General features: G+C 62.8%; 1 protein-coding gene across 9 annotated transcripts in view; it reads right to left on the reverse strand.

Annotated features, from left to right (window-relative positions):
• Positions 1–12,861, reverse strand: part of PIEZO1 (piezo type mechanosensitive ion channel component 1 (Er blood group)) — a 73,016-nt gene extending 60,155 nt beyond the window's left edge. For 8 of the 9 annotated variants that reach the window (XM_078357974.1, XM_078357971.1, XM_035282075.3 and 5 more), the window contains exon 1: positions 12,532–12,861. In XM_078357974.1, the coding sequence (XP_078214100.1) occupies positions 12,532–12,595 (64 nt within the window). In that variant the 5' untranslated portion in view covers positions 12,596–12,861. Of the gene's footprint in view, positions 1–2,797; positions 2,991–12,531 lie in introns of those variants that run through there. The other variant, XM_035282076.3, reaches the window with a different exon arrangement.
• Between the last annotated feature and the right edge of the window lie 418 nt (positions 12,862–13,279).

The raw sequence follows: 13,279 nt of genomic DNA on the forward strand, positions 1-13,279 counted from the left end.
GGGAGGCAGGGGTTGCAGTGAGCAGACATCAAGACACTGCACTCCAGCCTGGGAGACAGAGCACGAGTGTCTCAAAAACAAAACAACAACAACACACGCACAAAGACACAGACACACACACACACACACACACACACACACACACAAAGTCATGGCGAAGACAAGGGAGAGGCGGCTTCAGGCAGGGAGCACTCGCAGGAGGCTGGCTGACAGTACGAACAGGTCAGAACAAAAGACCCCGTCATTTAAACCCCTGGGAGACTTGAGACTCCTCAGAAGGCACCGCACACACAGATGAGACCCTCGTGAGGCGTCCAGTTCAGGCAGCTCAAAGCCACGGGAGGCCACGGCCAGAGCCCGACTCCAGCACGTGCAGGGCCGGCCGTGGGGCAGTTGGGGCCTCAGACCCAGGGGCAGTTTCCTTTCAGGTTAAACACGTGTCACTGGGGACCTGAGATGCAGGGCTGGGATCTGGCAGCTCAGTTAAGGCACTGCCGGGGCTCAGCTCCCCTGGGAGGGCTCTGCTGGCTGCACCGGTGTGAGAAGCTCCTCTGTGCACATCTGGGAGGGGAGGGAAGGGTGAGCGTGTGTGCTCAGGGCGTCTGGGGAGGAGAAGCTGCTGGAGGTTAGCGGGGAACAAACAGGAGGGAACTGAGGGGCCCCACACAGGGGGAGGGCGGAGCAGGGGATTCAGCGATGGGACTGACCGTGGAAGGGCCACGGCTTGGGACAGAACTGTGGGGCCGAAGCCTGGCTTGGGGCGAGCCAGTCCGCTGCTGACAGCCACTCTGCCACCCACGGCCCTGAGCCTGCGCATCGTGTGTGCAATGTGGCAGCTGCTGCCGCCGTCTGTCCCAAGAGGAAATGTGTATGCGCATCATGGGTGCCTGCCACCCCCCGGCTGGCAGGAGAACTGAGCCCGGCTCCCTTCTCATCAGGGATGGGAAGGAGAGAAGGGCCTGCACCAGGCGGAGGTGTCAGGCTGTTCAAGGTGGGCGGTGAGCAGTCTCAGGTGCTGATGTGGAGACCAGCAGCTTAGATGGGCTCGGATGGACCCCGTGGCTGCGGGATGTGCCTGGACACAGAACCAGAGCCAAGGGCAGGGACAGCACAGAGGCTGGGGCCATCTAGGCCAGAGGGTGCAATGGCTATGGGAACAGGCACAGGCTGCAGGGGCTGGGGCAGCTGACCGAGTCCGGGGCAGTGGTGCACAGTGCCATGCCCAGGGGACAGGTGAGCTGGAGAAGCCGGAGGGAGAGGGCACCCTGGCCACGGTGCCCAGAGCTCCCTAAGTGGACAGAGACAAGGCCTGCATCATGGAGGTCACTCTGTGGGAGGCGGCAACCCTGCCTCCAGCCTCACTCTCTCAGGGGAGTGAGGACTCGCTTTTTGTTTTTGATACCGAGTCTTGCTCTGTCGCCCAGGCTGGAGTGCAGTGGCACGATCTTGGCTCACTGTAACCTCTGCCTCCTGGGTTCAGGCAATTCTCCTGCCTCAGCCTCCCAAGTAGCTGGGATTACAGGCACCCGCTGCCCCAGCCAGCTAATTGTTGTATTTTTAGTAGAGAGGGGGTTTCACCATGCTCGCCAAGCTGGTCTCGAACTCCTGACCTCAGGATCCACCTGCCTGGGCCTCCCAAAGTGCTGGGATTATAAACACGAGCCACTGTGCCTGGAGGACCTGCTCTTTTAGGAAAAGCACAAGGATGAGCTCCGTCCAAGGAGGGAGATAAAGGCCGTGGAAGTGGGGGCAGGAGCCCTGCAGGTGCCGACGTCGGGTCCTCACTGCCACCCGCCCAGAGGGAAAGGAAAAGCAGACCCGTGTTTCGGCAGGGGCGGTGGGAAGGATGATCACTTCCCTTTTCAAAACTCCCTTTCAAGTTGCTGTAATGATGCGTTGTTTTAAAAGGTGCCTTAACCATAAACAGAAATCAAGTGAATGAGGGAGGGCCACACGGTGGCTGAGCCCGCACAGAGGCAGGGAGCGGGTCCCAGCTGAGAGACTGCAAACTGCAGGCCTTGGGGAGTCCGGGCGGTGAGTGAGACCAAGACCAGACCTGGGGTCCTCGAGTCCCTCCTGGGCAGGCGGCCTGCCCCTCCTGTATGGCCCCGCAGGTCTGCCCACAGCCACGGGCCTCGGGGGCTCCTGTGGGCTTGGGAATCTAACTCACGGTTGGGTTTCGTTGTTTTCCCTACGCTGGAGTCTTCCAGACGCACGGGAGGGAGGACAGACAAACACAGCCAGGCACTGCGGGGTCCAGGACTCCCCTGTCTGAGGCCACTCCCCCAACCTGCGTGGCTCACAGATGGGCATGGTCCTAGCCCCTCCCTGCATTGGGGGGTAGAGCTGTGGCCCCACAGCCAGCCTTGCTCCTCACTCTTCCTGGCCCATTTTAGCAGCCCATCCACAGGCAAAGGAAACCACAGGGGGTGGCTGAGGCGGCCGCTGTCCCTCTTTAGCCTGAAGCTGAGGCAGGAGAAGCGGCCCCAGCTATATATACCCACAGAAAAATAGCGTGCAGATTGGAGCCTGGTGAACAGCCCGTCAGAGGGAGCCTGAAATACTCCCTGTAATTATGCTACTAAAACACACCCGAAAAATTGATCCACCCCACTCAGCAAAGGCTCCCGAGACAACAGCGGGGAGTCGGGTGGCCATGCACGTCGGCCGAAGGGGCCCTGGCAGCGCCCAGCAGGGACTGGCCTGGCCTGGACGGCTGCCCACCACACACCTCAGCCGGCACTTGGGAGGGTCATGTCTCCATGGGCCCGGCACCAGCAACTACCCAGATCCTCACCTGCACACAGGAAGGGTTTCTGCAGCCCAGCGTGCACCGTGGAGACGAACATGAGCAAAAATATGGCCTGCGGCGAGTGCGTGACCCCACACAGAGGGCACGTGCCACCCCAGACACCGGCAGCCACCCACACCAGGCCTCCAGCAGCCACGGAGGCACAAGGCTGGGGCCCAGGGAAGGCACCTGGGGGAGTGGCCGATCCAGCTCAGAGAGACGCAGAGAGCGGGAGCACAGGGGGTGCGTGACAAGCCCAGCAGCGGCCTCCCGCTGGTGGGAACAAGGGAGAGATTCAAAGGTCTAAAAAGGGAATTTAATCTGATCTAAGACTCCACTTGTTTAACTAAAAAGTATTTATATATTCCTTGTGTAATTAAAACTAAATACAAAATAAAATGGGGGTTGGGAGGATCCAGCCTCAGACACCCCTCCCCCCGGGGCCCCGAGTCCCCTCAGCTGCGGAGCGCTGCTCTGCAGGGGTCTCCAGCTCGCTGCCTCCTGGAGGGCTGGACCCTAGAATCACCCCAGAAACACCCTCTCCCATAGCACGCCAGCCAGCAGGCCACCAGCTCAGTTCCTCCCAAGAGGCAGAGGGCCTGGTATGGGACATGCCACAGGTCTGGGGTCCCAGAGCTGCCACACAGCCCCCTCCTCCACTACCTGTGGCCAGACTGGTTCCCAGCCCACCCCCAAGTGCACCTCCCACAGCCCCACACCCTCGAGGGGCTCCTCTGCCCACCACTGCCTGCACGGCCACACCTGGGGCAGGGCCTTGGTGCCATCCTGGATGGCAGTGTTGGGGATCTCATCCTGGGGACCCCGTTTTGTTTTTTGCTTTGTTTTGTTTGAGATGGGGTCTCGCTCTGTTGCCCAGGCTGGCACGATCTTGGCTCACTACAACCTCTACCTCCCGGGTTCAAGCGATTCTCCTGCCTCAGCCTCCTAAGTTGCTGGGATTACAGGTGCCTGCCACCATGCCCAGCTAATTTTTGTATTTTTAGTTAAGATGGAGTTTTGCTATGTTGGCCAGGCTGGTCTCACACTCCTGACCTCAGGTGATCCACCTGCCTCAGCCTCCCAAAGTGCCGGATTACAGGTGTGAGCCACTGTGCCCGGCCGGGGACCCAATTTTGGGTCACGGGAGCCCCGTTTCCTGACAGCAGTTGCCCTTTCTTTCCCTGCCTGTGCTCAGCACTGTTTACAATTGTGTATAAACAGCAATGGTGCATCCAGAACTATGCGGGAACCCACAGCCTCCTTTCCCGGCTGGCTTGGGAGGGAGACCAGGGAGCCCCAGCCCCTCAACATCTACCTCCCTGGCCCTGAACCAGAACTTAAGACTCCTGGCAGCTGCCCAGAGCTCAGTCCCACAGGACCTGCATGAGAGGACGCATGAATGAAACTGTGTGCAGAGGAATCTGCGGCGGGTGGGGGGTGGGGACGGGGACAGCCGGGCTGCAGACACCCCTGGGGACACGCTGTGTGTGGAGCATAAGGGAGACCGACAGCCCTGCAGGTCCCAAGCTGCCTCTGCTCCTGGGACCTGCCCTGTGTGCTCCGGGACCTGGTGGTGAGTGGCCCCTTCCCCTCGGCTCCATGGAGGCCCAACGGACCGCTGGCCACGGGGGCTTGTGGCACAGCTGGGAAAGCCTGCATTCCGGGTCTCCTGGCCCCATGACTGTGTGAGGAAGTCTCGGCCTTCCTGGGGGAGGGCTGCCCCGCCCGTGCTCCCACCCAGCCTGGGCGTGAGATCCAAAACCCAAGAGACCCGAGACTTGGAAGCGGCTGTGAAGCTTTGATGGTGTGACTTACAGGGGAGGAAACCCAGACCTGGAGAGTGGGGTGAGGGCCCAGCACGTTCAGAGCAGGACAGAGGCAGCTACTGACAACAAGCTGCACCAAGTCAGCCAAGCCCCTGCCCGCCCCGTCCTCCCAGTGACCCTGCACCCCAATGTCTCCTCCAGTGCCTCTGCCAGCAGGTGTGGAACTCACTCACCAAGGGGAGGAGAAGCCTCCGCCCTGGGCCTGTTCCTTCCCACCAGTGTGGTCTTGGGTGTGTGAATGAAGTTCCTTCTCCCTGAGTCCTGATCCAAAAAACAGGCTCAGCAGCCGCACCGGGGCTGACAGAGGAGCTCCAAGCTCAAGCGCAGGACAGAAGGCAGGTGGGAGGACGAGGATGCCAGCGGGGCCGGGAGGGGGTCCCGCCCCACACCCACAGAAGGCAGGTGGGAGGATGAGGATGCCAGCGGGGCCAGGAGAGGGTCCCGCGCCACACGCACAGAAGGCAGGTGGGAGGACGAGGATGCCAGCGGGGCCAGGAGAGGGTCCCGCCACACCCACAGAAGGCAGGTGGGAGGACGAGGATGCCAGCGGGGCCGGGAGAGGGTCCCGCCACACCCACAGAAGGCAGGTGGGAGGACGAGGATGCCAGCGGGGCCGGGAGAGGGTCCCGCCACACCCACAGAAGGCAGGTGGGAGGACGAGGATGCCAGTGGGGCCGGGAGAGGGTCCCGCCACACCCACAGAAGGCAGGTGGGAGGACGAGGATGCCAGCGGGGCCGGGAGGGGGTCCCGCCACACCCACAGAAGGCAGGTGTGAGGATGAGGATGCCAGCGGGGCCGGGAGAGGGTCCCGCCACACCCACAGAAGGCAGGTGGGAGGACGAGGATGCCAGTGGGGCCGGGAGAGGGTCCCGCCACACCCACAGAAGGCAGGTGGGAGGACGAGGATGCCAGTGGGGCCAGGAGAGGGTCCCGCCACACCCACAGAAGGCAGGTGGGAGGACGAGGATGCCAGCGGGGCCGGGAGGGGGTCCCGCCACACCCACAGAAGGCAGGTGGGAGGACGAGGATGCCAGCGGGGCCAGGAGAGGGTCCCACCCCACACCCACAGAAGGCAGGTGGGAGGACGAGGATGCCAGCGGGGCCAGGAGAGGGTCCCGCCACACCCACAGAAGGCAGGTGGAAGGACGAGGATGCCAGTGGGGCCGGGAGAGGGTCCCGCCACACCCACAGAAGGCAGGTGGGAGGACGAGGATGCCAGCGGGGCCGGAAGGGGGTCCCGCCCCACACCCACAGAAGGCAGGTGGGAGGACGAGGATGCCAGCGGGGCCAGGAGAGGGTCCCACCCCACACCCACAGAAGGCAGGTGGGAGGACGAGGATGCCAGCGGGGCCGGGAGAGGGTCCCGCCACACCCACAGAAGGCAGGTGGGAGGACGAGGATGCCAGCGGGGCCGGAAGGGGGCCCCGCCCCACACCCACAGAAGGCAGGTGGGAGGACGAGGATGCCAGTGGGGCCAGGAGAGGGTCCCGCCACACCCACAGAAGGCAGGTGGGAGGACGAGGATGCCAGCGGGGCCGGGAGGGGGTCCCGCCACCACACCCACAGAAGGCAGGTGGGAGGACGAGGATGCCAGCGGGGCCGGGAGGGGGTCCCGCCCCACACCCACAGAAGGCAGGTGGGAGGACGAGGATGCCAGCGGGGCCAGGAGAGGGTCCCGCCACACCCACAGAAGGCAGGTGGGAGGACGAGGATGCCAGCGGGGCCGGGAGAGGGTCCCGCCACACCCACAGAAGGCAGGTGAGAGGACGAGGATGCCAGCGGGGCCGGGAGGGGGTCCCGCCACACCCACAGAAGGCAGGTGGGAGGACGAGGATGCCAGTGGGGCCGGGAGAGGGTCCCGCCCCACACCCACAGAAGGCAGGTGGGAGGACGAGGATGCCAGTGGGGCCGGGAGGGGGTCCCGCCACACCCACAGAAGGCAGGTGAGAGGACGAGGATGCCAGCGGGGCCGGGAGGGGGTCCCGCCACACCCACAGAAGGCAGGTGGGAGGACGAGGATGCCAGTGGGGCCGGGAGAGGGTCCCGCCCCACACCCACAGAAGGCAGGTGGGAGGACGAGGATGCCAGTGGGGCCAGGAGAGGGTCCCGCCCCACACCCACAGAAGGCAGGTGGGAGGACGAGGATGCCAGCGGGGCCGGGAGAGGGTCCCGCCACACCCACAGAAGGCAGGTGGGAGGACGAGGATGCCAGCGGGGCCGGGAGAGGGTCCCGCCACACCCACAGAAGGCAGGTGGGAGGACGAGGATGCCAGCGGGGCCGGGAGAGGGTCCCGCCACACCCACAGAAGGCAGGTGGGAGGACGAGGATGCCAGCGGGGCCGGGAGAGGGTCCCGCCACACCCACAGAAGGCAGGTGGGAGGACGAGGATGCCAGCGGGGCCGGGAGGGGGTCCCGCCACACCCACAGAAGGCAGGTGGGAGGACGAGGATGCCAGTGGGGCCGGGAGGGGGTCCCGCCACACCCACAGAAGGCAGGTGGGAGGACGAGGATGCCAGTGGGGCCGGGAGGGGGTCCCGCCACACCCACAGAAGGCAGGTGGGAGGACGAGGATGCCAGTGGGGCCGGGAGAGGGTCCCGCCACACCCACAGAAGGCAGGTGGGAGGACGAGGATGCCAGTGGGGCCGGGAGAGGGTCCCGCCACACCCACAGAAGGCAGGTGGGAGGACGAGGATGCCAGTGGGGCCGGGAGGGGGTCCCGCCACACCCACAGAAGGCAGGTGTGAGGACGAGGATGCCAGCGGGGCCGGGAGAGGGTCCCGCCACACCCACAGAAGGCAGGTGTGAGGATGAGGATGCCAGCAGGGCCAGGAAAGGGTCCCACCCCACACTCACCCAGGAGACTCAGGCCTCAAGGCAGGCTAAGGCAGAGGCACAAGAGCTGCCTGGTCTTACGGCTTGCGTTTCAGAATAACACAGGACAGACACCCAGCAAGGGGCTGTCCATGTCCGAGGTGTGTGTGGGATGCTGCGCTGATTCTTAACTGCTCTGAGCTAGGATCCTCTACCACAAGGAAGGGCAAATGTGCCTTTTTGGAACCAGAAGAAAAAGCATATATAAACAAAGAAGCAAAACTCTAATTGTCATCAGGCATGATGGCTTACAGCTGTAATCCCAGCATTCTGGGAGGCTAAGGCAGGTGGATCACTTACAGTCAGGAGTTCAAGGCCAGCGTGGCCAACATGGTGAAACCCCATCTCTACTAAAAATACAAAAATGAGTCAGGTGTGGTGGTGCACACTTGTAATCCCAGGTACTGAGGGAGCTGAGGCAGGAGGATGGCTCAAGCCCTGGAGGCCGAGGTTGCAGTGAGTTGAAATCATGCCACTATACTCCAGCCTGGGCGACAGACTGAGCATCTGTCTTGGGGGGAAAAAACATCTAGTTGTCTATTTCTAAAAATAGCTAAAGCCAGGCGCAGTGGCTCAAGCCTGTAATCCCAGCACTTTGGGAGGCCGAGGTGGGTGGATCACGAGGTCAAGAGATCGAGACCATCCTGGTTAACATGGTGAAACCCCATCTCTACTAAAAATACAAAAAATTAGCTGGGCATGGTGGCACGTGCCCGTAATCCCAGCTACTCGGGAGGCTGAGGCAGGAGAATTGCCTGAACCCAGGAGGCGGAGGTTGCGGTGAGCCAAGATCGCGCCATTGCACTCCAGCCTGGGTAACAAGTGAACCTCTGTCTCAAAAATATAAATAAAAATAAATAAAGAAAAATAAAAATAGCTAAAGACAAGAGCAACATTTTGTTGAATTGAAAAGGGGATTTCTGAGGCCAGAGTGGCCAGGAATGGCTTCCTGCGTGACAAGGCTCTCACAGGACCCTGCAGACTGTGGTGGCCCCATCCCAGGAGCAGGCTGCAGAGGGCAGATGAGGCCGTGAAGGCGGAGTCCGAGACCCACAGGGTTCCCCGCAGTCTCTGAGCACTGAAAGCAAATGCACTGCTGAGTCAGCGCAAGAGAGAACCCGCCCAGGAAGCAGCCTTGGGGCCAGGATGAGAGCCGGTGTACCCCTGCCCGCCCCAGAGGACACTTCCTCTCTGTGGGACCCTTGCAGCTAGGGCTGGAGCTTTGTGTCCTGGGCACCAGCAACCCCTTCATGATGACCACCTGCCGTGACCCATCTCAGCTCTTGGGCAGTCCCTGCTCCTTCCCCAAACATGCACACTCACGCATGGGCACACTCGCACCTGCAGCCCTGGGAGCTAGGCCCCCTCCTTCCTGCTGACTCACTCAGCCTCCAGGCCCAGCATGAAGACAGAGCGTGCCCCTCTGCCACGCCAGCAAGCGGATGCTCGGAAGAGGTCCCCAAGCCTCAGAGGAACGCAGCCCCCGCCCCACTCTGCCACGGCTATGCTCTTCCCAGAATCCTCGCATGGGACAGGCCAGGGTTCTGCACAGGCTCTGAGACCCCAGCACAGACCTCTGAGGGGTGACTGCAATCCTGGGCTGGGTGGGTCTGCACTGCTAAGTGCTGTGACCAAGTGTCTGCTGTCCCCCAGGCCTCCGTGTTCACATCCCTGAGGCAGAAAAAGACCTGTTCTGGGCTGCCTCCCACGGCTGGTGAGACTGCAATGGTGAGCATGGTCTGAAAGAGGAGGAAGCGTCCCCCATGCTAACTGGCGACACTTCACAATCAGCCTGAAACAGATGACGCCCCGCTTGCCGGTTGTGGGTGTGCCCCCAGGCCATGCCACGAGGCACCCTGAAAAGCAGAAGCCATATTGTCAGCCCACGTGCGTGTCCCACGGTTAGCCCCACCACGGCCACGCTCTCACCGCCTGGCTTTCCGCAGCCTTGTCTAGTTATTCCACTGATAGAGCAGGAGGTGCAGTCCCGTTCTATCCAAATCATAAATGTCCTGCCTCCTCCCCTTTTTTTTGAGACAGCAGCTGTCACCCAGGCTGGAGTGCAGTGACACAGTCATGGCTTACCACCCCTGGACTCAAACCATCCTCCCACCTTGGCGTCCTGAGTAGCTGGGACTACAGGTGCACCACCACCATGCCCAGTTCATTTAAAAATATTTTTCAGGCCGGGCACAGTGGCTCAAGCCTGTAATCCCAGCACTTTGGGAGGCCGAGGCGGGTGGATCACGAAGTCATGAGATTGAGACCATCCTGGTCAACATGGTGAAACCCCGCCTCTACTAAACATACAAAAAATTAGCTGGGCATGGTGGCACGTGCCTGTAATCCCAGCTACTCAGGAGGCTGAGGAGGGAGAATTGCCTGAACCCAGGAGGCAGAGGTTGCGGTGAGCTGAGATCACGCCATTGCACTCCAGCCTGGGTAACAAGAGTGAAACTCCATCTCAAAAAAAAAAAAAAAAAAAAAAAATTTTTTCCTTCAGAGATGGGGGTCTATGTTGCCCAGGCTGGTCTCGAACGTTTAGGCTCAAGCAATTCTCCCCCCTTTGCCTCCTGAAGCTCTGGGCCTACAGGTACGAGCCACTGCGCCCAGCCCTGCGCTGACATCTCTCTAGAAGAGCTTGGTCCTGATCCCCCAAGCCTCCAGGAAGAGCAGGTGAGGCTGTCGAAGGAGGCTGCTGCTCCCTGTGGGTGAGGGCAGCACTCTGTCAGATTTGTTGGTAATGATCCTGTACTTGGGGAGGGGCGTGGGGGCCAGAGGCACGCAGGATGACTCAAACCCTCACCAGGCACTGTCTGAGCCAGCACAGGCACACACTGACTAACGCCTTCTGAAGGCCTCATTCATTTCCAAAACACAGTAGAACTAACAGCTTCCAGCCAAAGCTGGCCAGAGATGGAGAGGGAGGGGGCCTCAGAAGACAGCAACGCCAGTGTCCCGCCTCCGGCCCGGCCGGCCCAACCTGCACATCCACGGTCCCTTGGAGCTGCCCACACCCCAGGGCCAGAGAGCCTGACTCAGGAGTCCCAGCCAGCAGGCGGGTCGGGCTCTCGGCTGGCTCCACATCCACCTCCCGCAGGCGCCCGCGACAAGCACTGAAGCCCAGACCCCTCGCCCCACGCCCCACGCCCCATGCCAGACACAGAATCAGTGTGGGGGATGGACTGGGATTCAGCATCTCCTACCTTAATAGATTTTATTTAGCGGCAGTTTTAGGTTTACAGAAAGTACCATACAGAGAGCCAGTCATCAAGATTTTTTAAAACTGTCACAGGAAACTGACACATGGCCAGGGTGAGGACCCCTGGGTTACCTCCACCTCCTCCCCAAGGAAGCCAACAGTAAGAAGAACGTGATCCCTCCCCGGGATCCCCCACCAGGACGGCAATGGGGACGGGAGAGGAACCCAGGCCCCTGACCAACGCTCGGGGGTCAGGTCACTGCCACAGAATCTGACCCAACAGTTGTTTAGGTACAGCCCATGAGCTACTGGCTTTTACATTTTTTAATGGCTGGAAAAAACACCAGAAGAATATTTTGTGACATGAAAATATTTACTATCTGGCCCTTTAAAGAAAAACATTGCCAGCTCTGCCCAAGGAGCAGCCACTGTCTGAGAGGGGACATTCCCCGCAGGAAGGGCCCCAAGTCCCCTCAGACACAGGAGGAAACGCGAACGCTCCGTGTGAACCGCACAAGAAGCTTTCCTGTTTCCCTCTCTAGGGCCCGTAAGCTCCAGACTCTGCCTCTGTGCTGTCCTGTTTCTGAGGCACAGGAAGGAACACGGCCAGGCCCTGTTTACGGCGCATCTGACCCAGTGCTGGCAGCAGGTCCCAGGCCACCCAGGCCACACAGGGCTGAGGCACTGAAGCAAGTTGCTCGAAACCTCTCCTCTCCAACCTTGACGGTTTCCAGTGATTCCTGTCTAGAACACGGTCCCCAAGTGTCACCACCTTTCTGGGCTACTTGATCCAAACGCACTGTCTGGGAGTCTCACGCAGGCGGCTCTTGATTCCCAACACGAGCGCTGGGCGAGCTCCCACCTGAAGCTGGCAACGGCTGTGGAAGGGCTTTTAGAATGAAAACCCCACACCTGCGACGGACACAGCGGACTCCCATTGCAAATCATCCCACTTTCGCGTGGTTTAATCTCATCTGATTGCTTTCCCGCTCAGGCACACGAGGAGCGCACCCGGGAGGAGGGGACCCGCCCTGGGTCCTGGGTAGACCCAGGTTGGGAAGGGGTAGGGGTGCCAGGCCGTGGAGACCACCCGGGTGCGGTTCCCATAAGGGGCACCACTGCCCAGCAAGCAGGGGACACAGAGGCCAGGACTGAGGACCCCTGCCCGCCCTGACACCAGGCCACAGCCTCCGGGGTGTCCCCTCCCCCACACCAGGGCAGAGGCCGCCCCCGCCCCTGCGAAACGGAGCCCAGTAGGGCAAGGGAGGAGCAGGGAGGAACCCACACTATTTTTTTCCAAAGTATGGGACCGCCTCAGTCCGGCAGAGGGGGTGCCGCGGTGGAAGCGGGGCTGGGCTCGGGAAGCTCCAAATTAAACAGCTCCAGGCAGGAAGCCCGCCTGCTCCCAGATTGGTCAGGAAGTCCTGATGCAAGTCTGCGCTTTTTTTTTTTTTAAACACGAAAGAGAAAAAGAGATTCGCGGTCCCCCCCCCACCCCACAGCGCTCTGGCACCTCCCACCGGGGCAAACACCCCCTCGCCCGGGGGCCCCCTCTCCGCAGGCCCCGGCGGAGACGCCAGCCTCGCTATCCCCGGCGTTCGCCCGACCGCCCCGTGGGCGCGCGGTGCCGTCTCCCCCCCACCCCCCGCCGCCGCCCTTCCAGCCCGACTCTGGGACCCGAGCCCCGCCGCCTGGCGCACTCATGCTTCAGGAATGCGGGCGCCCGGGCCGCGCGTCCCGGGGAATCTCCGCGCCCGCCCTCCTGCCCGCCCCGGCCGGCGTCGCCAGGTGATCAGGCCGTGGGGAGCCTAGACGCAGCCCCTCCGGCTCCTACTCACCCGCCAGGAGCGCGCAGGGCAGCAGCAGCCAGTACAGGACCGCGCCGAGCACGTGCGGCTCCATCCTGAGGGCCCAGGGCCCGGCCCGGTCCGTGCGGACGCCGCGGCGCTATGGGGCGGTGCGGGGGCCCCGGGACTGGCGCGCCATGGCTGACCCGCGGGGACCCGCGTGCGCCTCCTTCTCCTCTTCCTCCTCCTCCTCGGCCGGGCCCGCTGTGCCCCGCCGGTGCCGACGGCCCGGGCCCGCGCTCGCTCAGGCGTCCGCCCTGCCCCTCGGCGGAGCGCAGCGCGCGGCTCACTGGGGCCAAGCTGGGCCGGACGGCGGCTCCCGCCCTCCCCCGCCCGCGGGCCTTTATAAGCTCGGCCCCCGCCCGCCCTCCCCGGCGTGCCCGCCTCCGCGCTGCCCCGACGGCCCGGCGCGCCCAGGCACCCCCTCCGCTGCCCCGCGCAGCCCGTCCGCCCTCCGGCCTGCGCTGCTGCCTGGGGGCCCCCGACCCGCGCTGGCCCCAAGCGGACCCCCCGCCCTCCCGCAGCCTTGGCCCCGCGGCCCCGAGTGTGCCTGGCGGTGGCAGGCGCGCTTCTCTCTGGGCCGGGCCGGGACTGGGGCCCGGGCGCTAAATAAAGGGTCCCCGGGCCTGGCTCCCCCAGGCAGCGCCCCACGCGCAACTGCGCCCCGCGTGCCCAAGGGACTTTCGCTTTACTCCGGGAGGCGCGAGCACGCAGCGCCCCCTGGGGACCGTGGGGAGGC

Source organism: Callithrix jacchus, chromosome 20 (genome assembly GCF_049354715.1).
Source record: "Callithrix jacchus isolate 240 chromosome 20, calJac240_pri, whole genome shotgun sequence".
Taxonomy (NCBI): domain Eukaryota; kingdom Metazoa; phylum Chordata; class Mammalia; order Primates; family Cebidae; genus Callithrix; species Callithrix jacchus.